Source organism: Antennarius striatus, chromosome 2 (assembly GCF_040054535.1).
Source record: "Antennarius striatus isolate MH-2024 chromosome 2, ASM4005453v1, whole genome shotgun sequence".
Taxonomy (NCBI): domain Eukaryota; kingdom Metazoa; phylum Chordata; class Actinopteri; order Lophiiformes; family Antennariidae; genus Antennarius; species Antennarius striatus.
Window position 1 is genome coordinate 6311720 of NC_090777.1, and position 26173 is coordinate 6337892.

The 26173-nt window shown below is 40.7% G+C and overlaps 1 protein-coding gene and 1 pseudogene across 1 annotated transcript in view; both read right to left on the minus strand.

Moving 5' to 3' along the window:
• Positions 1–3160: 3160 nt before the first annotated feature.
• LOC137588952 (1-phosphatidylinositol 4,5-bisphosphate phosphodiesterase eta-1-like) lies at positions 3161–4769 on the minus strand (annotated as a pseudogene).
• Positions 4770–4771: 2 nt separating this feature from the next.
• The window catches only part of LOC137588946 (1-phosphatidylinositol 4,5-bisphosphate phosphodiesterase eta-2-like), a 105765-nt gene continuing 84363 nt past the window's right edge, over positions 4772–26173 (minus strand). The window contains exons 17-22 of the mRNA XM_068306307.1: positions 25857–25981; positions 22350–22434; positions 21686–21832; positions 17181–17260; positions 14325–14700; positions 4772–4930 (exon numbers count right to left, since the gene is read on the minus strand). Coding sequence (XP_068162408.1) covers positions 4794–4930; positions 14325–14700; positions 17181–17260; positions 21686–21832; positions 22350–22434; positions 25857–25981 — 950 coding nt within the window. The 3' untranslated portion in view covers positions 4772–4793. The remainder of the gene's footprint in view (positions 4931–14324; positions 14701–17180; positions 17261–21685; positions 21833–22349; positions 22435–25856; positions 25982–26173) is intronic.

The window sequence follows — 26173 nt, forward strand, 5'->3', positions numbered from 1 at the left end:
GAAGTTCGAAGCAGATATTTAAGCTCTGACATTCATCTTCGTTTATTAAATATTGTTTCGATCGATCGGTAGTCCAGTCGGAGGTGAGGTGCAGATATTTGCTGCTGAGTGTCCTAAACAATAATTTAACTAGTTTTTAATGTCAGGCTGCTAATTTACTGGCAAATATGATGCTGTTTTACTCCTAGAACTGACTTTAACGTTTGTGTCTCACCACCATGAATCTCATAGTATGTCGCTGCAGACAGAATACACAACCCTGAATGCACCCCTCCGCCGTCCGCCCAGAGCTATCAACTACATTTGTAAATCAATTGCAGCACACCTTTGTCTAGCAGTGACTCTGCTCTTGAAATTTCAGAAAAGGCTGGAAGTTCAGCTTTGAGGGTCTGTCATTCACCTTTATACCAGTTTCTCCGTGTGTTTCCACAGACTAATAGAATGGACCGTCACTCGATTCCAGATGACAGCACAACGGCATTTTTAAGACCAATTAAGTTTAAAGTGGGTTATTTCAGACGCCAAATAGTTAGGAAATACTGAGATCAGTCAGTCAAACTTTATTAATAGAATTGTTGAAAGTTCCTTATGTTTTGCTACGTAATCACCGGTGCTCCTACAGTCTGCTCTACCAGCAGCTCAGTCAGAGCCGGGACTTCGGTGACGCCCCTTGACTACCGTTGTTAGGGGGCGTAGGCCCGAGTGCCTCGTGAGGGGGCTCCTCTGGTGGCGGAGTGCGGCATGACTGGCAGCCAGACTTCCGGCCTTTTTTCAGCGATCATGTTTTTGACCAATATTAATATGAATATTATCCATATATTAGACGCACCGGATTATAAGGCGCACTACGGGTTCATTTGAAAATTTTAGGTGCGCCTTATAATACGGAAAATACGGTATTTATTGGTCCTCTGATAAAGTGGTGACTTGTCCAGTGTGCACCCAATCACGAGGACTGGATGAGAGCTTACATAAAATCAAGCATAGGTTTGTGCAGTCACACACAGATTTTGATAATTTATGAAGTATATTTTCTATGTTCACCCTTAATTTTGGTGACAGTATTTGACTTTGTTGTGTTTTAATTCCTCAGTGATGCCGTCTTCCCTTTTTTTTTGAAAAAAAAAAAGTTTGTTTTTACAGAGCAGCAAACATAATTCATAGCAGAAATGCACAATGTCTCTGTCTTACAAAGACCTCTGCAGGTTTTGCCATAAATACCACCAATACATTTGTAAAAAACCTTCGAAAACATGACCAATCTTGAAAGCAGGGACTGCATTAACTTCAACAAAACCTTTCTTTCAATCCTAAAATGCCAGACAGGTTTGGAGAATGCTGTTGAAAGGCTCTGAATCCTAATGAAGCAGTCTCTTGTGTTTGTGTACTGGCCATAGCAGAATCTGTGCCACTAAAATAAGCATGACACGCTCACAAAGTCTGTAAAACCAAGGAACAGTCCTGGCAGCATACCAAAGGTTGAAAACCACAGTTGAGACAATCAACCAACCATTGACTAACAAATCAATTTCCTGAGAAAGCATGACAGCACAACAATGATTCTTGGAGAGGACTCCCTTAAGATTATGGGAGGCACTGTCATTCCTTGGCACGCATGAAAAGCATTGTCACATGAAACTGATACCAATGCAGTATATTTAATTTGTTTTGTATCCATTAATTCAGTACTATTATTTTTTAAATTTGGCTTCAATTGACTTTTTTCAAAGTCAGAGATATTTCAGTTCCAATGAAATGCTACAACCTAAGTATATTTTGCTGGACTTTCCACACTGTGCTGAAATCCATCTAAAATTACCTACAAAAACTAAACTACAGAAGCACAAACCGAAAGATGTGTACTATTGCAGTGACTGGCTGAGCTTGTGGTCTCCTGTGCAGCTTGACATCTGCAACACTTTCCTTTCCTGCCAGGGGTTTGGTGCAGGATGTGAGAGGGGTGATAGCAGACAAAGACTGAGCAGCATGTTAAGATTGCCAAAATCAAGGCCAGCTGTTACATTTCAGGTTGTATGAGCATTTTTAACTCCTCTGTGTCTGACATGAAGCAGTTTTAATCTAAATGAAATACAAGCTTTGAAGTTTTTGATATTAGTTTTGAGATTTATTCAGGTCATAAGTACACATTGTTTGAATTAAATATTGTCTTTAAAATTTTGCACAAAGAACTGGCAGGGCAGTGCAGACAATACAGCAAGGTCAACACAAACGTGCTTCCACAAGGATAATTTCTATTTTGTATTTGCACCATGGACCAATAAGAAAACAGTGTTTAGAAGATGTTCCTGCCACCATGGTCAGATCATCCAAAAAAAAAAAAGTTAGAGAATTTAAAAATTAATCTTCATACAACAGGTTTTGTAAAATAAAGCACAACCTTTAACAATACAAAGCATAAAAGACATGCAATTAATAAAAATGAGTTAAATCTGATATGGAGTCATCCATCATTCCTTTTACAGGACCCCAGAGGTGTGACATGCCACAGCTTAGCAGGTTCAGCAAAATAGTACCAGTTTAGTCAAATTATAATTTAAACACCACACAATACTTGAGAAAAACAAACATCTGCATGATAAGGATGATTCCTTTCAGTTTTTTAGCAAATATATAAGACAAGCCTCAATGTATAGTGTCAGACTAATTATATTATATTCAACATGATACCCATGCCATTATTTTCAAATTTTACTAATGGATAAATGGGCTGACAATAAAACTTTGACATAAAATATCTCATTTTGATCTCATATAAATTATTCCATAAAAGTTTGAGTAATTAAGAAGAACAGGTCATTTATAATTCTGTCCACTAGTGATGATCTATTGCTATTGTCAAAAATAAACCTAAAAATAAAACCAAAGAAATTTAAAGTAGTCACAATCAACATAAACAGCTATGTTAAAACAAGTATTTATCCCTAAATACATTCTGATAATCACCTAACATTTGGAGCAAAAGAATGACAGCACTATATTAGTTAAAAGATGAAGTGCTCGCCAGCAACTTCAAAACAATATTTTCAAAAACTTTTCAAAAAATTGATCTTGCACAATATTTAATGGATTGTTCATGGATTAGTCAAATAACACAGTTTTTGTAATAAACTGCATTGTGAATCAGTTTTCTATGACACACTATGCAATATATGAAATGTCTAAACAAAAAAAGACAAACTTGAGAAAAATATATGTTCCAAAGTTTCCAGCTGTGTCTCAGACACCCAGGTCCAGGTCACATTGTTCTTAGAGTTTGAGCGTGAAAAAGAGTTCACTGTTTTTATTTTCTGGGAAGGCTGCAGACTGCTGTGCGATAGGGTTCCTATGGGGGTGAGCTGGCTCAGCAGATCCAGAGTGGTACAACGACTCAGAACATGCCCCCTCTGTGTTACCTCGTTTTTGCTCAATGGAAAACATTGAGCAAAAACAACTTGCATTGTCAGTGCTACTGGTAAGGCTAAAACTAGCCCTTCTTCCCTGGATAAGGCCCTGGAGTATCTGCCTCTCCTGAGCTTTCTTGGCCCTGTTCACAATATACCGTACTCTACTTAGGCTCCTCGAAGAGGTTCTTTGCACCATGGTCTCATCCAAAGGCTCATGCTGTGCCCCACTGGGCTTGCTTTCATGATCAGTCTTCAGCAGTTAGGGGCTCCACCTTAGTCAGTCTCAACTGTTCTGTTAGGTCAATGGATGGTGAAGACATCAACTCTGGGTTGTTCTTGGGGACTAGATTCCTGGTTGGTCTCATAATGAAACTGCAACTGATGCCATGGTACTTGCTGTCAAAATTACAAGAAATATCATCAGAGGTCAGATCCCCAAGGCTTTTGGACAGGAAGGCCGTAGCAGCTGCTGATGCAGCTGAGGAGGGAAGTCTGTTGGCTGCTGACTTCTTGAGCCCTTCCACATAGAGTTGATTCCATGTGTGCTTCCTTTGAGTAAACCTATTGGGTGGGTCCATAGACGCCTCATAGGTGGGCTGCAAGAGGCAGCGCTTACGCTCATTTTTCTGATGCTCACTTTGTTGATGATTTTGGTTTGAGTTACTCTCGCTAACTTTAAGAGGATCACAGGAGACAAATGATGAGTGACAGAAGTTGCCACAGGATGGATCACATATGCTACTAGCTGAACACAGACTATGAAACTCTTCCTTGCCAGATTAGGCAGGGAGAGGTCAGTAACTGTGTCACTGGAAGAAATCCTGGAGGATGATGACATGCTGTTATGGTGAATGTCTGGCTCCACTTAAAATGAAAGGCAGTCCTTTAAAGTAGCATTAGTGCAAACTTCTGGCACTGCTGAAAGGGCCTCACCAGCTGAGTTGGCCATTACTTGGACATGTCCCTCACTGTTTGCTCTTCTTACAGGTAAGTGTGATGATAATATGCTAAGAAGCATTTTCCCATCCAGGGCCATCTGTGCTGCATGGACTGCAGTTGTTCCAGTTGACAAAAACTCTGCAGGTTAAGACTTTATTTTGTGGTCAGATTCTAATTCTGCTGTATTATTTGTCTTTTCTCTCAGAGTTTTTTAAATCCTCTCTGATGAGGAGTGCACTCCATGACTGAATGAGTCCTTCTTTTGGACTGGGTGTCTTCAATAGATTGTAATGGTACTGGTTTCTCTACAGAGTTTGTCGAAAAAAGTGAGGTGGCAAGGGTATCGGGTGTCTGAGGTTCTCTGCTCATCTTAATTAGACTGTCCACCACCCCATTTAAAGGTATGGTGAGTGAAGAGCCTGTATTTGCTGCTGTGGTTGGTGAGTGCAGTCATGTGGATGACGAGTGATGTGAGGACAGGCTCTCTGGGGTGGAGAAAGAGCAAATGAAACTTGTGTTCCTGGAGTCTTCAGGGGTTAGACCAAATAGTGAAGGAGTAGGATCAGCTGACTGTAGTGTGGAACAGTCTGTGGAAATCAAGATAACAAAGACAATGATGACTGTGATGAATTTCCAGCACAGTATAGCCAGTGAAAGCAATTTGTCTACAAATCTCATTATGACCAAAGAATTGGAAATTTTGCAAAAACATTTTAGCTTAACACCACTCGAGTCAAGCTGGCTAACGGTGTCACCTGCAACGAAGTATGTGACCTAGGGACAAGTCAATTACAAGAACAAAATAAAGACGAAACAAATCAACTTAATTAATACCCCGTAGGGGTAGTTATTAGTCACTTAATTAGTTACTAAAAATAGAAGTTCAGGATTTAGGGGAGGCTTTCACCATCTTGTTTTTTTTTTTTTTTCAGGAGCCGTTACTGTATATCTTTATGACATACGCATTAAATATACAAGGTGAAAAGTAAAAATCTTTTTCTATTCACGTCCGTTGTCATCCTGCCACTGGACCTCTAGCCCCACTTAACCACACACTTCTTCAATGAAGATAAAGAGACAATCCAAATTCTTTAACATTGTGTGGTTTTTTTACATTTATTTTTGTCACCTGTTATAAATGGTTGGCTGGTATTACTCATGTAACCTGAAATCACAAATCTAAGGTTTAATGTTGGGTAAGGCTTGATTCAAAATGAAGAAAGATTTGTTTTCTACATGCTATTGTAACCAAATGAGTGTCTTGACAAGTGTCTTGACAAGTGTCTTGATGTCACCATGTTCCTAAATCAAAGAAATAAATCTAGAGATAGAGAGTACAATGATATTGCTTTTTAATCTAATAATAGAAAAAGTAAATGGAAATACAGGAAAAAAACTGAAAAATAAAGAAAACTAATCTTTAGAAGTGCACAGGGAAACTCAGCGAAGAGTCTCTTTAAATGTATTTCATTTACTCACAGTGAGTGTCTCAGCCTGGACTTGAACCAAACTGTGAATTGGCATGATGCTCTATTTACTTCTAATATCCATTTGAGGTGGTGCAAGAATATGTGAAAATGAAAAATATTGATTTCAAATCCAACCCTGAAAGGAGTACTCAAGAGCCATGATACATTGGGTGAAACAGTGAGATTATTGAGTACAGTAACTTGCAGGTGCACAGGATTACAGAATGCATGCATTTAGCAATTTACCTGATTCTGGTCATCCCCTCAATTCTGCACTAGAACAGAGAAGGCGTGCAAAAAGGACATAAGAAAAAATGAGCTTTCTAAAAGTGGAAAAAAGAGGGAGAATGGATGCAAGGAATTAGCTTATAGAACAGACATCTAACAAGAGATATTATCTCTAAACAACAAACATCATAGCATCTAATTCACATTGGAAAGAAATTGGCTAATGAAACAGTTTATTGTGTGGCTACTAACAAGTAAATCCTCACATGAGGTGACACACATTAGAACACACCAGCTCTTGTAACGATATCTTGTAATGAGAACTTTCAACTCATCTCTTGAAAAAAACTATTTTCTCCAAGATTTAATTTGTTATTGTAAAGACTGATGACCGTCAAATGCTAAATTGAAAAGTTGAAGCAAAGCAGTTTTGTTTAGAATAGCTGTTTTTAAAAAGAACCTGGACTCCCTGAGGTACATCATATGAAGGAGGGCAGTGTCGACATTTTTGTGCACCGAGAAAACCAACTCTTGCTCCATCTAGCTATTTTAGGTCATATAATCCATATGCAGATATGTACCATGTTTTGTGACCAAATTTCACACATCACTATCGCTGTACCTTATTATTTTTTAAATTTTATTTTTTAATTTTAAAGATCTTCTTTCCCTTTCGGATTTTCCCTTCAGGGGTTACCACAGTGAATCAATTGCCTCCATCTAACCCTGTCTTCTGTATCTTCTTGTCTCACACCAACTACCTTCTTGTTCTCTTTAACTACATCCATAAACCTCCTCTTTGGTCTTCCTCTAGGCCTCCTGCCTGGCAGTTCAAAACTCAGCATCCTTCTACCAATATATTCACTATCTCTCCTCTAGACATGTCCAAACCATCTCAGTCTGGCTTCTGACTTTATCTCCAAAACCTCTAACATGTGCTGTCCCTCTAATGTACTCATTCCTGATCCTATCCATCCTGGTCACTCCCAAGGAGAACTTCAGCAGCATCTTCATCTCTCCTACCTCCAGCTCTGTCTCCTGTCTTTTCCTCAGTGACACTGTTTCTAGACCAAACGACATGGCTCAATTTGCATAGTGCTTTGGCAAATGATTCTACAAACTTTGAGGAGCAATGTTTCATGCACAAGCAAACTAAAAAAAAAAAAAAAACATTAGCAGAGGTGTGGATTAACCTATTTGATGACATAAACTACTCATAAAACTAGCATCATAGGTTAACTGAACCACTGTCAAGTCTGTCCAGGTGTAACTGATGTGACTTTTAAAAATACAAACCCAAAACGAGATGGAAGTTATTATTGTCACTTTGTTTCATAGCCCCAACTCCAATTAACTCCAAGTTAGACAGGGAGCTTTCCTACGGGATTATTAAAGTGGATTACATTTTAATATATACTGCTAGGAGGGAGAGGCTGTGTTGGCTGTTCACTGCTTCTCCTTCTGCAAAAGATTGACTACATATCACCTGTTTCCTGTCTCACTCGGGATTGAATATAAAAACTGTCTTCTTACAAATCAGTGCCTTTACAAGCCTTCTGCCACACCGCTCCCTGTCTAAGGAATGCTCTTCAAAAAGGCTTAAAAATCAATTTTTTTCAAAAAGCTTTTTCTTAATTATGCTTGTTTAAAATTCTTATGCATATATATTGTTTTATCTTGATCTTATTGTTGTACAATATCAATTGCATTACAAATAAAGTTCATTACAGTGCCCTCATTACTCGTGATTAATGCGTTCCAAGAACTACACACAAATAACAAATCCCGCGATACAGTGACATACTATCTTATTAATTACGGTTTATGAACCCTCCCCCATAGTCATATGAAACCACCTTCTATCTGTATTAAACAGGGCTTTGAACCAGAACTTTTTGCCTATCGGTTCGTTCCGAACAGAAACGGAATTATAACGATTCCGGTTTTGCGTTCCACCCATAAACTTACGTTCCTGAATCGGTTAGAACAAACAAAGTTCCAGAACCGGTTAATAACGTTCCTTCTAAATATAAGTACTTAGGTGCTGTATTTGGCGCACCATAAGACGCAATTAAAAGCCTTAAAATTCCTCAAAAATCAACACTGCGCCTTTTAACATTAAGCGTCTTATATGTACACTGAGTTCCAAAATCTGTAAAAATGTTTTTGTGTGACTTTAGTCAGCGCTCTGCTAGATCGGCCATTGTCCACCGACATAGGACGTATTACGTCACTATGTACGCCGGCAGCGATGGACCAATTAGAGAACATGACGCGAGGCTATGTCAAGGCACACCTCCGGTAGGTACCGGTATAGGGTATATGCCGGTACTGTACTGCAGATATTCTGTTAACCACATTTGTTTGGCTAAAGACCCCTGACAACGACATCAGCGAAGAGACACGCTTATGACGCAACACGTAAACTCCAGGCTATCGGGTTCCGTTTGTTCCGGTTCATGTAAAAAGACCGGGTGGCTTTTTTCACGCTTCGCCATCTCTCTTGATCTGTGACTCCATGCACGCCCACACCACCGCTTCTGTCAAAAACCACGTCAAGCAGCTGAATTCAGAACTTGTCATCATCCTGGAGGATTAACGAAAGAACTCCAACCGCTGGACATCGGTGTAAACAGAGCCTTTAAAGTTAAGCTGCGTGTGTCGTGGAGTGATGGATGAGAGACGTGAACACACGTTTACTAGGACTGGAGGCAGTGCCGAGCGAGTTACACCCCCACAATATGTGCGTGGATTGCGGATGTCTGGACTAACGTGTCTGCTTCGACTTTTGTCCGATGTTTCGCTAAGGCCGGCATCATTACTGGACAGACACCCGTAAACCAGACAGTCAGCGATAGAGAAACTACCAGGATATTCAATGCAGACCGAAGATGAGGACTTCAAGGATTTAGCACAGATTTATCAAAAAATAAAGAAATAAAAACATATTTAAAAAATAATGTTGGTGTATTTTTAGAAATTTTAATACGTAGTACACATTTAACCTTTTTCACCTTTTTGCTTCCGTTAGCTAGCATGTACTGACCAATAAGGTGCGCCGTGTGTCCGGTTAAAGTACAGAAATAAACCTAGTCATTTAGACTGCGCCTCTTTATACAATGAGCCGAATGGTGCACAAAATACGGTAACCTAAGGACTTTTAAATTTAATTGGCAACTAAAGCAATTAGTTTATATACTATAGACTATATAGATATGTCCCTACCCTAAAGTAAAAAGTACCACAGCACTACACCTCTGCTTTATGACAGTTATATCACTGTAGTTAAGACTTATGCCTCCTACTTGGACACTACATGAAATAAGACAAGAATAACTTCCACCATGTCATTTATTGCTGAACAACAGATCTTCATTGTGCTTCTCCCATAGCTCAATATTACTACAAAGCGCTGGCAGTACGGGGACACACTTCACTGAAAATGACTTTAGCCAATGAGTTAATGTCTAAATCATACATTTTTAAGATTGACACACTGCAGTGTTTACCTGTTATGATTAACTTAAGAAAAGGGAGGTCTCCCAGTCACAACTACAGCTGATAGCCGCTACTTCTCTCCGCTCTCATCCCACATCCAGTGAATGACAGGAAGTGAAACATGAGGTCAAATATTTTTTTCAAGAACCAAAAAAACCCCGGTATTAACCGGTTTACAATTATTTTCTGTTCCGATTCTGTTCCGGAACATTAAAAAATATAAAGTTTTTGGTTTTGTTTTCGTTCCTACCAAAATACCAAAAGTTTCCGGTTTTCGTTTTCGTTCCATGAACCGGTTCAAAGCCCTGGTATTAACTTTTCCCACACTCTTATCGACGGTTTAAAGCACTTTTGTGTCTCACAAAGTGCGCTGCGTTCAGAGACTGACTGAACGTAGCGCACTTCTGGATGCCGCCAGCCAATAGAATATTTGAACGGTATCACGTGACTACCTAATAAAAATACACAATGAGGTGATGTCGGGCATGTTGATGCGCAAATGTACGATGAATTCTTGTATTATTATTAGGGCTGTCACTTTAACGCATTAATTAATTACGTTACAAATTAACGCGCTATAAAAATTAATGCGAGTGGCAAGTCAATGCATTTTAAATTTGTCAATGCATTTTAAATTTGGCCCATTGAGAGACCCGTAGGCTGCAGGGACGTCACTTCCTACCTGCGCCACTAGTCGAAAGCAGAGATGGACGCGACACAGGAGAGCGAGGCAAGCCCACTCGTACCTTTGGGCGGAAATGTTATTTCTAAAAAGAACAAAGACGGGACTATCAACAAAAACGCAGTTATTGTGCACTGCCAATCTGTGCTGTAGACGCCTCCGTCAGTCTGCCCCAGGGCAGCTGTGGCGACACACGTAGCTTACCCTCACCAAGAATGAATGAGGAGTGAATGAATCCAGAAAAGCACTATATAAATCTAATCCCCTATTATTATTATCATTATTATATTATTTGTACCTTTTGTAAAAGATAATTTTCATATCACCGAAGCAGCTCCAGTCTAACGTATCATTTAAATGCAAAACATGTCAAGGACACAGAGTTGAACGTTAGCTTACCATTTTAAGGAAAAAGCCTGTTGGCATCTTGCTATTTGGTTGCCTTACTTAGAGGCATGTTATACTATTCATTTTGAATTTCTGTATTGAGTCAGCTTTAGTATTCACTTTGAATGAGAGTCTGCGTATGTGCCTATTTGAGACTCAGCCTTATTTTATTTCTGAATTTTATTTATTTTATTTAACTGTATTCATATTGCATTTTGAGAAATGCACCTGGCCTAATTGGTTTGCTGATGTGCTTGGCCTTTTTTTAAAATTTATTTATAAAGCACACTTAGGAATGCAGGAGTGGCGTGGGGGGGGGGCTGAGGATGGACCGGCAAGAGGAAGCAATGTGCCCATATGCAGAGAAGAGGAAAGATGGCTGGCTGGCTAACCCAGCTAAAATCCAGCAGACCACTAATCCCCTAACCTTTTTTGGCCAATGTCCGTTCTTTGGACAATAAAATGGACATGCTACGCCTCTGGCTGTGGGTCTGGGAGGAGATGAGGAGCTGTTGTGTGGTCGGCCTGACAGAGACCTGGTTAAATACAGCATGCCGGACTCTGCTTTCCAGATCGACGGATTACAGCTGTTCCGAGCGGACTGGGACCATTGATCCAGGAAAACAGGGGGGGGACTGTGTGCATACGTGAAAAGAGTGGTGCACAAATGATGAACTGGTTAAGAGCTACTGCTCCGAGGCAAGAGAACACATGACTGTTAAATGCCGGCCGCATTATCTGCCTTGTGAGTTCACGGCGGTGTTCGTCACCATTGTTTACATCCCGCCGGGGGCTAACGCTAACGGAAAGGAAGCATTACGTGAGCTGCATAACACTATCAGCTCACTGCAGATCAGGCACCCTGAGGCGTTTTACGTGGTAGCAGGGAACATGAACCACGTGAAACTAACGGACACACTGCCCAGCTTTTACCAGCACGTCACTGTACCCACACGTGGGACGTGGGGACAACACACTGGACTGTGTATACTCCAACCTACAGGCGCATAAAGGTCCCTCAATTCGACCACACCTCGGCCTATCAGACCACATCTCCATCCTGATGGCCGCCACAGCATATAGACCCAGGTTGAAATCCCTCAAACCCCTTGAGGAGAACTGTAACTGTGTGGCCCCAGGACGCGGCCCCGGTGCTCCAGGCCTGTTTCCGACACACAGACTGGAAGATGTTCAGGGAGGCAGCCACACAGGGGGGAGAGGTGAACCTGGAGGAATAGACTTCCTCTGTCCTCGGGTTCATCTCCAAGTGTGCTGACGACGTGACCAACACCAAAACGATCACCGTCTACCCGAACCAGAAGCCCTGGCTGAATGCAGAGGTGAGAGCTCTGCTGAACGCCAGGGATGCTGCGTTCAGGGCGGGGGAGGCAGGGGCACTAAGGGCAGCAAGGAGGACTCTGGATAAGGGCATAAAGGAGGCAAAATCCACCTATGCAAAAAAGATCCAGGGTCACCTGACCTCAGGGGACCCACGGAGCATGTGGAAGGGCATCAAGTGCATCACTAACTTTAACACCAGGAATGCACAGGGCCCGACAGACCCCTCCCTAGCAGACGCCCTCAATAAGTTTTATGCCACCACATAAATCTACACGAGTAGGTGTAGAAGGAGGGCCACTCACATCATGACAGATCCCACCCACCCAGCACACAGTCTATTCCAACCCCTCCCTACAGGCAGGAGACTACGGATTATACGGAGCAGGACCACCAGGCTGAGGAACAGCTTCTTTCCAGAGGCTGTTAGACAGCTGAACTCTGTAGTCACCCTCACGACGCCCCGTGTGTCACCACAGACACACAGGGATTCAGTGCAATATGGTGCTTCATCAAGTGCAATAGATGGTGCACCCACGCACTTAAGCTGCTGCGTTGTTACTAAATTTTGCTGTTCAGACACTTTAAACTTATATATTTTACATCTTAACTTTTCTTTGTTCTCTTTTCTTATTTATCTTACATTTTTAACTTTTTTTTCTAGTTTTTCTTAACTTATCTTATTTATCTTATTTATCGACCGGGCTTACTGGGACCTTCAGAGACATATTTTGTGCTGTCAAATGTGAAAATGTGTGTCATTATGACAAATAAAGACTCTGATTCTCTGATTCTCTTAACCAATAAAAATGTGGATTTCATATCTTCTCTTCGTGCATTCTATTAATTAGTCATGCACTACAATTTTTTAATGTCCTTGAATTCTTTTTTTTCTTATTTGGGGGCCTTTAGCAGGTATGAGATTAAAATGCGATTAATTAGATTAATTACAAATCCTGTAATTAATTAGATAGATTTTTTTAATCGCCTGACGGCACTAATTATTATTATTATTACATAAAAATATTATATCAATAATCACAACCAGCAACTACCCAGGCAGGTCATTACATGAAGCTGTGCCTTGACTTGTACTTTAGCTATATGTTATATCAAGAAACCTGGTATTTCACTGGTTTTAATTAATTTAACATGAACTTACCACTTTTCTCATCTTTTGACCACGGGGTAGCAACAACAATGCATGCAATTTAAAGGGAAAATGTCAATCATTAAATAGAAAGTATAACTTACATCAAGATAACACAAGCTAGACTTGAACTCTAACACATGGATGCTAGAAACATTGGGGTATTATATTTTACCTATAACTGTTGGGGAAATATGGAATGACAAATTGGGTCTTTTGTACATCCTAGTACAAAGAAAAGGAACAACTCGTACATATCTGTGCTAACAACACATTCTTGGCATTGTAGGGACTATCTGTCTAAAAGTACATAAAGGACCCACATCACTACACAGCAGCTACCAGGCGATGCTTATGCTGCCTCAGACATATCTTACCAATGAAGAAAAAAGGGGACTTGTGACGCAACTCTTCCATTTTCTGGGCAAACAAGGCATTCATCTCACGCTGCAGGGTGCCCACAGCTCTTTTGCGACTGTCAAGTACAGAGGATGGAGGCAGCATAGGAGGTGACTCCAAGCTGCTGAGACTGCCAAAGCTATCACAACTGCTACTGTCACTGAGCAGAAGACCTCCATTAGAATGATTGTTTACCAATGAAGTGCAAGCAGCTCCATAATTGGTAGCCATTTTCTGCTGCCATCTGAAACTGGTGGTATGGTCTACTGTTAGAGTTGGTGGTGGTGCGCCAGTGTTGGGGGAGCATCTTCGAGGAACGCTGCAGGAACGCATGTTCCTGTGCGTTGTAACAAGCTTAGGTCGCATGTGTTGGGCGCTCAGAGTTTTCCAGGCTTGGGATTTGGAGAAGGGTGTCGGTTGGATGAGGTTCTGGGGTGAGTCTTGAAAATGAGTTTCTATACATGACTTGGGAAGAAGAGTAGAATGCTGTGACCCTGTTTGAATATTGAGGAGCTCAGGCTGAGCTACAGGCTCTGATTGAACGCGTCTTTTTGTGTGGTTACCTTTCTCCTGTCTCTCCCCAAGTGTCTTAATGGATTTGTGTCTTTGCTTTTCCTGAGCTGGACCCTGCCGTTCAGCTTCTGGACTCTCCTTGGAGCCCTTCCCACATGTGATGCAGTTCGAAGACATCCCCACCCTACCTGAGCTGTTAAGCATAATGCGTGCAAACACACCTTGCTTCATGTCCAGTGGGTCATGAAAGCAGAGTTGACTTGCCCGTTTCAGAGGGTCACTCATGGGTTGTCGCTGAGCAAAAAAAGGACTCTTACCTTTACCTTCTTCAGGGTGGTAAGTCCCATTCGTATCAGGGTGGTCCAAGGAGTTTTTGACTTGCTGGGACACCAGTGAGTTTCTGTTGTGGAGTAGTGGTGTTGTTGGGTGGTAAGAGGACAGACCAGAACCCTTTCCCTCAGAATCTCGCTCCTCACTAGCTCCCTCTGAACTGCAGTCTTTGGTGTCAATGCCAGTCTCTGGGAAGCCCTTCTTGAATTTGGGCTGGCCTTTGGTCGGTGCACTGGCAGTGCGACGCAGTAGGTGTGCACCAAATGGGTGCTTACGACTACGCTGTGCAGCAGCATGGCTGTCCAGGGAAGCCTGTTTTGGGTTTCTGTGAAATAGCCCTTTTATTCCGCTGGCTGCTTTGGCCTGACAAAAATATAAAATGAAAATGTTAAGGACATGCAAACTATAAGACAACGTCGCACAGAATATACAAAATTCAAAAATAAAACAAAATAAAAACAAGGTCAATGTTTTCTGTAATGCAAGTGGCTCTAGTCCATTCCTCAATATTGTAATGTTACTTAAGCAGATTTCTTATAGTGAGCATGCCTACATTATTCCATCCATATTCAAATTTTCCACAGAAATCTGGTAGACTAAATGCATGAATAAATACACTGTTTCATGATTACTTAGCCATAATCTAAGTTGACAGGTAATGAATTTTATTTTGATTATCAAATCATATGATAAAAAAATCTGTATGAAGCATCTATACTTGTATACAGATAATATTTATCACATAGACCTCACTGTTACTAAGGATCTTGTTTGTGTATAACCAATACTAAAGGTGGTACCAGTCACAAAAAATGAAAAAAAAAAAAAAAAAAGATGAACATTTAGACAGACAAGGACAGGATAAGATTGTGAAACTCACTTTTGACAGACTATTTTTTCACAAGATATCTCAACAGTCTACAACTAAAGGTTTAGTGGGAAGAGGCATTATATAACATTACATGGAAGCCATGCAATAATTTAACATTTTTAACAATGTAGAAAAGGTAGATCCAAATAGTTTGACTTTGCTGTCAATGTCTTACTGGATCTCCGAAAAGTAAAATGTTTGTAAAAAAAAAAGACTAAAGAACAGGACTATGGGTTTGTCGGTTCAGCTGTTATACAAATCTACAATTTCAAATTATGGCTTCATCACAACAAAGTGAGGGACTGCATAAAACACAAAAAATGCATGTATTTTAAAAATGTTAGACCTCGTCATTTAACTCAAGAGATGTTTCATGCAATACAACTATCATAAAAGCAAGATAAATATTTACATTACTATTTCTACAATTCATTTTTCCAATGGAAACAAAACTAGCAGACATTTACAAAACAAGCAAACAAGAGATGTAAGGAGAGTAAAATATCGTCCAAGGCCTTGAACTGAATACAGCTGCAGTGCAGTACATGGAAAAGCTCCAGTTAAGAGAAAACACAATCAGCCAAAACCAACAAAGTCAGACTGGCAGATTTTATAACTCACAGGTTTGCCTTCTCTATCCTCTTTCCAGCTTTTCAACTGTGTAACTTGGATCTACTTTGGGGGTCAATGATGACGCAGGCACATAAAGCCTTCATAACTCATGTATGTCATGAGTTGGCCTTAACATTTTTTATGCTTGCAGTTGGCTGATAACAAGTGGGTGTGCAGGGGAATGTCACTTTGATGGCAAAAAGGGGGGAGCATGTGGCTCATGCAAGATGCCGAATGGATCGCACTACACCTGAGATCTGAGTCAGCTTCAGGGCTCCTAAAAATTTCCTGCCTCTAAATGGAGCATTTGGAAAAAGACAGGTCCACTGAAATCACAAACAGACACAAGGAGAGATAGAAGATCAGAAGAAACAGATGACAAAGAGAAAAAAATGGGTGAGGTGGTGGTGAGATATCACACAAAACCCACACAGCAGAGAGAGAGGAAGTTCAAAGCAGGGACAGCTACAACATGGCTGACGACAGCTGAGTACACTGAAACTGAATGAAAAGAACATTAAAAATTGTGTACTGAAAGCAACTCTTGTACTCTTTATGTCCAGAGAATGACAGAGGTATATAGACCAAAAAAATTATTTCCCATTATTTCAAACCCGCTCATCAAAAAAAAAAAGTATATTATCTTAAATAATTCTGAACTATTTGTTGGTAAACAAGTGGCGTTCCATTTCATCCCACATTGTTCATTACAGGTCAGTCAAGTTCTACATCAGTGTGGAACAAGTCCACATTCTTGGGGCTCAGTAACTCAGTCTGCTAGGCTTTGGCTTGGGGACCACAAGGTGGCTTGTTCAAGACCTACGTGGACTAGAAACTATGGAGTGTGAACTAGTAGCAGGAAAGGTGCCAGTTCACCTCCTGAGCTCTGCTGAGGTTCCCTTGAGCAAGACACTGATCTCACTATAAATACTAAAAAGGTGAAGTTTAAAACACTATTGCATCCTGGTACATTAAGACAGATGTGATAGGTGTGTCCGCATACTTTTGGCCACTATGATACAGAAAAGAGCACCTACTGTATATTTTAATAGAATTCAATTCAACATATATTTTACTATGTTCAATTTTGTGTCCATATTGCATTTCTCTTTGTGAATATCACACAAACACTGCCCTTCACAAAGTCAAATAGTCTTCTCTTACCTGTAGTGTGCTATTTTCCTTTTTTTTAAACATAAAACAATCTCAAGTTTATTGGGACAGATTTCTAATCAACAAAGACTCATTTTGTGGGGCACATGATGATTTTTTTTAATATCAATTTCACTCAGAAAAGCCTTTAAAGTTCGAAATAGTACTTTAGTAAATCTCTAAATCTTGTCTTCTCAGGTGTACCTACCTTACTAGTGATGTCATTGACAGCCACATGAACAAATACAGAAGCCTCCTCCATACCTTCCAAGTACACATGGCGATAACCTACACACACACACACACACACACACACACACACACACACACACACACACACACACACACACACACACACACACACACACACACACACAGAAAAACAATATTTATACAGTAGTTCAAAACACAAATATTCAAATTGCTGCCCTAGCATTAGCAAATAATACACTTTTTTCCCCTTTTTCCCATTGGACAACCTATATATTCACACTCTACTGTTCATCCAGCACATGTATGATCTTGACAAATGTGGCACCAGTGATGTCATTGAAGAGTCACCGACTACTACAGGGAGAAAGTCAGTGTCTGCTTTCAACATCTTGGTATTTTTCAACCTTGTCCTTCTCCTTGATGTAGCTGTAAGCTGCTATTGCCACAACTTTCACTAATGCCCTCTTCTGCTCTTTATCCACCACCACTATGTCTGGTTGGTGAGCCAGCATCTGTTTGTCAATCAGGAATCTGAAGTCCCATAACACCATAACACCGTTGTTCTCAAACCCTTTTGGCTGTATGTCCCATTGGGATTTGGTACTTTTAGCCTATCTTGAGTTTTAATGCTTTTGTACACCCTTTCAGCTACTTGTTGTGCCTCTCCACATACATGGATTCATCTAGCTTCGTACAGCCTGCTACTACAGTAGTTCTTAATCTAGGAACAGAATTAGTTACGTGAGGCTGTTCATAAGCTGAATTGTTCATAAGTCATTATCTATTAAATTTCAGGGGCGGCAGTGACTCAGTGGTAGAGCGCGCGGTATTGCATGTCGTCCAATGATCCGAGATCAGCGGTTCGATTCCCGCTCCCGCCCAAAACACCCGGAGGTGAGCTGACAGTGGGAGGTGTCAGCTCACCTCCGGAGCACTGCCGAGGCGCCCTTGAGCAAGGCGCCGTCTCCCTTACAAGTTGCTCATTTGGGGCGCACAAAGCAGGAGCTGCTCACCACTCTACCTCCTCTGCATGAGTACAGGCCCCCTGTGTGTGTGTGTGTGTGTGTGTGTGTGTGTGTGTGTGTGTGTGTGTGTGTGTGTGTGTGTGTGTGTGTGTGTGTTCAGGGCCTGTACACACTAACATGCATGTGATTTGATTTGGACTAACTAGAGTGTGCCAGTAATTTCCCTTCGGGGATTACTCTAGAATATTAAAAAAAAATCACCATCTGAGGTCAATTAAATGCCATTACTACTCTAAATACAAAAGTACTGTTCACTAAGTCTTGCCAGAAACAATTAATGGACACAAACAACACATAGTTGAAATTAAATTCTGTAATGCCATAATGTCACTTTTACATTTCTACCTCTGATGAATGAATTTTATCCTCGGGGGGTGTAGAGGCTAAGTCACGGAGCTATTCCACCATTCTTAGTGAATGAAGCACTAATGCGCTTCCTGGTAATCAAAAGTCTGACTTGTTGCTTTGTGCTGGATTAATCTGTTTCCATTAAGTTTTTCATCTATTTGATGGTAATTATTGGTTTAACTCAACCAATAATTATCATCAAATAGCAAAACACGCAAAAATAATTTGTGTGTTTCCTGCTCAGAAGTTTACAGAGATGCGGTAAAAAGGACAAAAAGCTCGGGATGACAATGCAACAGGAAAACCACATGAAGTCTGACATCAGAGCAAACTGTTCACTTAGTTCTTTTGACATGATGGGGAAAATTATTTTACACGCTGAGATACTCAGACAAAAATGCTCCTAGAAGTTATTACTACTGTCAAATCGCACTCTTTGTCTGCATGATACTGCCGCTGTCTTTGTGCCTCTGTTCCACAGGTGGAGAACGCGGATGGAAGACAGGATATCCAAAGGCCTTGAAATCCCACCCCCAATTCAGCGACAGCTCACTATGGACATTAAACTCAAACTGGCATATCTACCACTCTCTCACTCTCTCTCTCTCCCTCTGTCTCTTTTACTTGACCCATCTCTTTCCCCAATGTATTTCTCTTTCCCAACCAACAGGTCAAGGCGGATGACCGCCCTCTAGAGCCTGGGTCCTGCCCAGAGTTTCTTCCTCAATGAGGGAGTTTTCCCCGCCATCGTCGCTTATGCTTGCTCTTGAGGGCACTGTTGGCTTTCTATCTGTAAAGCGCTTTGAAATGTCTTCAGATGTGATGAAGCGTTATACAAATAAAAGTCGATTGATTGATTGATTGTTGTTGCCACTGTCAAACTTTTAAAAAAACATGTTTTTGGCATCACATTCTATATAGAGCGCCTCCCAAGGGAGGTGTTCCTGGCACATCCTACTGGGAGAAGACCTCGGGTTAGATCCAGGAGGTCTTCTCCCAGATGTGGTCGGGGAAAGGGAAGTTTGGGGTTCACTGTTGAAGATACTGCCCACACGACCCGATGTAGATGGATGGATGGGTTACGGTAAAGGAAATTATGTGACATATAGTTGATGCTGGCAATAAAACAGTTATGGAAGGTGGACAGCTCTTGAGGGTTACTAGCACTTATGTACTTTAGATCAGAATATCATTAGCATAATAATGATCTGAGTTATCATGAAAATGGTTCAACATTTTCCAATGTGATGCACGTACAGCAGATGACATATTATTGCAACAAAGGAGCAATCTAGTAGAGTGACAGAAAAAAAAAGTACATGATGCCAACAGGTATGCAAATGGAATACTTATTTTTATGAACTGCATCTCATCACTAATAATCCCTTACACTCAGATGTCATGTGACCTGTGCTCTCCTTCAGAGTAACCTTAAAGTAAAAAAACAAAAAAAACAAAAAAACAAAATCGATGTAAATGTTAAAATGTTACCTACCCATCTTTACCATATAAGTCAATCATAGTTAATTTATTTATCAGGTTTAGCTAAGTTAAAATATCTGTGGTGACAGGATGGAACAGGTGGAGGAGAAGCTAGAGAGGTGGAGGTTTGTCCTCTGTAGTTGTGGCAACTACAGAGGAATAAAGCTGATGAGCCATACAATTAAGTTATGGAAAAGAGTACTTGAAGCTAGACTACGTGCAAAAGTGAGCTTTTGTGAACAGCAGTATGGTTTCTTGCCAAAAAAAAGAGTACTACAGATGCATTATTTGCTTTGAGGATGTTGATAGAGAAGTACAGAGAAGGCCAGAGGGAGCTGCATTGTGTTTTTGTAGATCTGGAGAAACGTTATGACATGGTGCCCAGAGCTGAACTGTGGTATTGTATGAGAAAGTCTGGAGTGGCAGAGACGTATGTTAGAGCGGTGCAGGACATGTATGAGGACTGCATCAGGGATTAGCTCTTATCCCCTTCTTGTTAGCTAATGTGATAGACAGGCTGATAGACGAAGTTAGAATCTCCATGGACTATGATGTCTGCAGATGACATTGCGATCTGTAGTGACAGCAGGGGACAGGTGGAGGAGAAGCTACAGAGTTGGAGGTTTGTCCTGGAAAGGAGAGGAATGAAGGTCAACCGCAGTAAGACAGAGTACATGTGTGTGAATGAGAGGGACCCAAGTGGAAGAGTGAGGTTACATGGAGAAGACATCAAGAAGGTGGAGGATTTTAAGTACTTAGGGTCAACAGTCCGGAGCAATGGAGAGTGTGGAAAAGAGGTGAAGAAGCGTGTACAGGCAGGATGGAACGGGGGGAGATAAGTGTCAGGTGTGATGGGTGATAGAAGAGTTTCAGCTAAAATGAAAGGAAAGGTGTACAAAACTGTGGTGAGACCAGCAATGTTGTTTGGTATAGAGACAGTGTCACTGAGGAAAAGACAGGAGACTGAGCTGGAGGTAACAGAGATGAAGATGCTGAACAGGATCAGGAATGAGTTCATCAGAGTACGAGCACATGTTAGAGGTTTTGGAGATAAAGTCAGAAGCCAAACTGAGATGGTTTGGACATGTCCAGAGGAGAGATAGTGAATATATTGGTAGAAGGATGCTGAGTTTTGAACTGCCAGGCAGGAGGCCTAGAGGAAGATCAAAGAGGAGGTTTATGGATGTGGTGAAAGAGGACATGTAGTTGGCGTGAGAGAAGAGGATGTAGAAGACAGGGTTAGATGGAGGCAACTGATTCGCTGTGGTGACCCCTGAAGAGAAAAGCCGGAAGGAGAAGAAGAAGCTAAGTCAGAATTTATTGTTTGGAAGATATGGTCTAAATAACACGACTACCCTTTACTGTCACCTGAAACAAAGTTACGATGGCAATGACATAAATAATTGTCTAATGATCCTATTAAGTCAGGATCTTTTTTTTGTAAGACAGCTGTAACAGACAGACGTGATACTGATGTCTTGTACATTTCATTAACATTTGAAGATATGGCTTGTTTCATGCAATGGAAAATAAAAAACAACAACATTTTTTAACATAACAATAAAAACAAAATGCAACAATGCTAATATAAAAATAAATATGGAGGTTGCAAGTGTGGAGTATGTGGGGTGTCTCTAAGTCTTACCTGGCATCATGCTGTTGAATGCAATGGTCCGCTGGCCAATAAAGTCCTGTCCAATGGGGTCATGATCCCAGACGAGGAAACGCACCAGAGCCAGCTCTGGCATGTGGATTGTGAACACTAGCGTCTCCTCCCACATTGGATTAAACCCTATGGAAACATCCCAATGGGTGGAAAAGGAGAAACAGTGGGAGGCAGAGTGTGAACAGTGCCTAATATGTGTTTAAACTGAAAGGAGATGAAAAATGATAAAAGATGTAAGATTTAGACAGTGGACAGTCAGAAGGGAGTGAGAGAGTGAACTCAGCACTCATCAATTACTGAGGTGACTGAGGAGATTGACAGGTACTGCCTATGCACATCTGCCTCATGCTTTGCTCAACCATCACACAGATTTGAAGAAATACACATATCTAAAACAGGGACAACCAATTTTCACAGCAAACTGGACAGCAGTTAAACAAAAGTAACTTCATCTGTGTTAATTCTGAGAGGGATGTCTGGAAAACTATACCTAATATGATGCCACCACAATAATTCGAGAGAATGGAGAATTTTTTTTTAATCTGCGCTGATTTACCATATATAATTACTTTGTGTTTCTTAGACATCCTTTTCTTATTTATGAAGACAATGATCTGAATACTTCACCTCTCCATTGACTTACCATTATCATCCACCACTCTGGTCTGCTCTTTGCAGCAATCCAATGGGAGACCAATGATCTCAACTTCGACAAATGGATCAATAATCTGAGAAAGAAACAGTACACAACTTTAAAACACTACTTAAACGGTAATCAATAATCATATTCAAATTTTTTGGTTGGAAGTTTGGCAAATTTTACAGTTTTATACTGCTACTCAGTTGAAATTCACAATTACAATGTTTTAATGATGTGAGCAAACACCCTATGATCATGGAACACTGGAAATAATGTTTCCATACAGATTGTACAAAAAATGTAGTTTGGTTATTGACTGGGCTTGTTTAATGTAATACAAGTATCAGCAACATCTGACCAACTTTAAGAGAGAGCACATTAAAACTGAATTTTGTCCCATGTGTTATGTACTTACTGTACACCCCTCGGAGTCTTGCCCCGCCTGTTCTAATAATTCTAATAAGACCAGACACCCCACAGAAATGTCCTTTTTACATAAATTTAATTATCTGTGTTATCATGTTGTTACTTCATGGTCACTCTTAGATGTACAGTACAGGAAACCCATTAATGTTTGAGTGATACCTTGAGACACAAGATTAAGTAGTTCTGTGACTGAGCTCATAAATCAGTCCGCTCGTATCAGATTTTCTTAATTTAACATAACTAAAATTAAAAAAGCAACATAAAAAAACCCTGATTTTTTTACTAACCAATGGACATGCATACTTTATCTGTGAATAATTAATTATATATAAGATATGTAAACAGCGATAATTCTGAAAAACCTGGGCTAATCTGCTGGGTCGTTCTTTTAGAGAGTTTTGAAAGGAAAGTTCCTTTCAAAACGAGGCCAACCACCACTAGAACTGTAGAAACCTCTTGGATGAGAGGTGAAATGTCTTCAAGAAACTTTCTTTAAGTAATCCAGTGGATTGATTTAAACAGCTTTGGATAACCATGGCCTGGATAACTGAGAACCTACACAGACAAGGTACTAATTTATTTTATGACCACTAATAATGGCATCTATCAGTCTGCGTCATCTTTACATTCTTCTCCTTTCAGCTTTTCCCTTCAGGAGTCGCCACAGCGAATCAATTGCTTTCATCTAACCCTGTCTTCTAAATCCTCTTCTCTCATACCAACTACCTTCATGCCCTCTTTCACTACATCCATAAACCTCCGCTTTGGTCTTCCTCTAGCCTCCTGCCTGGCAGTTCAAAACTCAGCATCCTTCTACCAATATATTCACTATCTCTCCTCTGGACATGTCCAAACCATCTCAGTCTGGCCTCTCTGACTTTATCTCCAAAATCTCTAACATGTGCTGTCCCTCTGATGTACTCATTCCTGATCCTATCCATCCTGGTCACTACCAAAGAGAACCTCAGCATCTTCATCTCTGCTTCCTCAGGCTCTGTCTCCTGTCTTTTCCTCAGTGACACTGTCTCTAGACCAAACAACATTGCTGGTCACACCACAGTTTTGTACACCTTTCCTTTCATTTTAGCTGAAACTCTTCTATCACACATCACACCTGATACTTATCTCCCCCCGTTCCATCCTGCCTGTACACGCTTCTTCACCTCTTTTCCACACTCTCCATTGCTCTGGACTGTTGAGCCTAAGTACTTAAAACCCTCCACCTTCTTGATCTCTTCTCCATGTAACCTCACTCTTTCCACTTGGGTCCCTCTCATTCACACACGTGTACTCTGTCTTACTATGGCTAACCTTCATTCCTTTCCAGGGGAAACCTTCACCTCTCTAGCTTGTCATCCACCTGTTCCCTGCTCTCACTACAGATCACAATGTCATCGGCAAACATCATAATCCATGGAGATTCTAACCTCGTCTGTCAGCCTGTCCATCACCATAGCGAACAAGAAGGGGCTCAGCTGATCCCTGATGCAGTCCCACCTCCACCTTGATCTCATTTGTCACACCTATAGCACACCTCACCACTGTTTTACAGTCCTCATACATGTCTGCCATTCCAGACTTCCTCATACAATATCACAGTTCCTCTCTGGGCACCCTGTCATAAGCTTTCTCCAGATCTACAAAAATACAACGCAGCTCCCTCTGACCTTCTCTGTACTTCTCTACCATCATCCTCAAAGCAAATACTGCATTTGTAGGACTCTTTTTTGACAAGAAACCATACTGCTGCTCACAAATACTCACTTCTGCCCTTAGTCTAGCTTCCATTACTCTTTCCCATTACTTCATTGAATGTCTCATCAGCTTTATTCCTCTGTAGCTGCCACAACTACAGAGGAACATTTTTCTTGTTCTTAAAAATGGACACCAGCACACTTCTCCTCCATTCTTCAGACATTTTCTCATTATCTAAGATATTGTTGAACAACCCAGTCAGAAACTCTACTGCCACCTCTCCTAGACACTTCTATAAATTGACAGGTATATCATCAAGACCGAGTGCCTTTCCACTTTTCATCCTCTTCAATGCCCTCCTCACTCCATCCTGACTAATCTTTCTACTTCCTGGCCTCCAACAAACACCTCTTCTAGTCGTTGTTTTCTCTCATTTTCCTCATTCATTAACTCTTCAAAGTACTCTTTCCATCTTCCCATTACACTACTGGCACCTGTCAATACACTTCCATCCATGTCCTTAATCATCCTAACCTGCTGCACATTCTTCCCATCTCTTTTTTTTTTTTTTGTCTTGCCAACCAGTATAGACCAGACTCTCCTACTTTGCTCTCCAACCTAGCATACAAGTCATCATAAGCCCCTTGTTTGGCCTTTATTACCTCTACTTTCACCTTATTCTGCATCTCCCTGTACTCCTGTATACCATCCTCAGTTCCCTTCACTGTCCCACTTCTTCTTCGCTAACCTCTTTCTCTGTATACACTCCTGTACCTCCTCATTCCACCAGCAAGTCTCCTTATCTACTTTTCTTCAAGATGACACATCACATACTCTCCTACCTGTTTCCTTGATCTCATTAGTTGTAGTTGTCCAGTCATCTGGAAGAACCTCCTGACCACCCAAAGCCTGTCTTAACTCCTTCCTAAAAGTCATGTAACACTCTTCCTTTTTCAGCTTCCACCATATCGTCTACGTCATCTTAACATTAATTGACTTAAATGAAACAATGTTAAAATATACTTTGAAAGCTAACTTTCTGACTGTAGCTGAGTACAACAATGTCAATGGCTACTGGGTGTGCATCGTGCCACTAATACTAGACCCTCTATTATTGGACACAACTGCCAAGTGGGGATACAAAACACATTTGCGCAACTTTTTTTAAAATATGACTACCAATCCTTTAATTTATTTTTCCTGGCAAAATTCCATGATATTTTAGAACTTCCCTGAGATAATACTCTTGACATCTGAATCCAACAATAAATATCAAAAGGTATTTGGCATCTTGACACTTGAAAAAATTTCACATATTAAAATTTGTTATCAAATAAAAGCGTAATTACTTAAACATTTATCCTAGTGATTAAAAAGTGTAAAAGCCACCTCTCCTCTGTCTCCGAGCATAGAGTCTTTGGGTTTAGGAAGCTGCTGTCCACTGATGATCTTCAACACCAGCTGTTTCTTCATTTGACCTGGTGACGGATCCTCAAGATTGGGGTTAAAGGCACCTGCAGTTGTATTAAGAAAAAATATCATGTTAAATTTCCTCTCATAAAAACCGTATTGTTAAGGCAACAACTTAATCTACACTGTATCGTTGTTTGCGGTTAATGCATTCCAGGAATGTATTCCGCAATAGAGCGACAAACTATTTATATCATTATTTACAGTAATTTAAACATTTATGACCCTCCCCATAC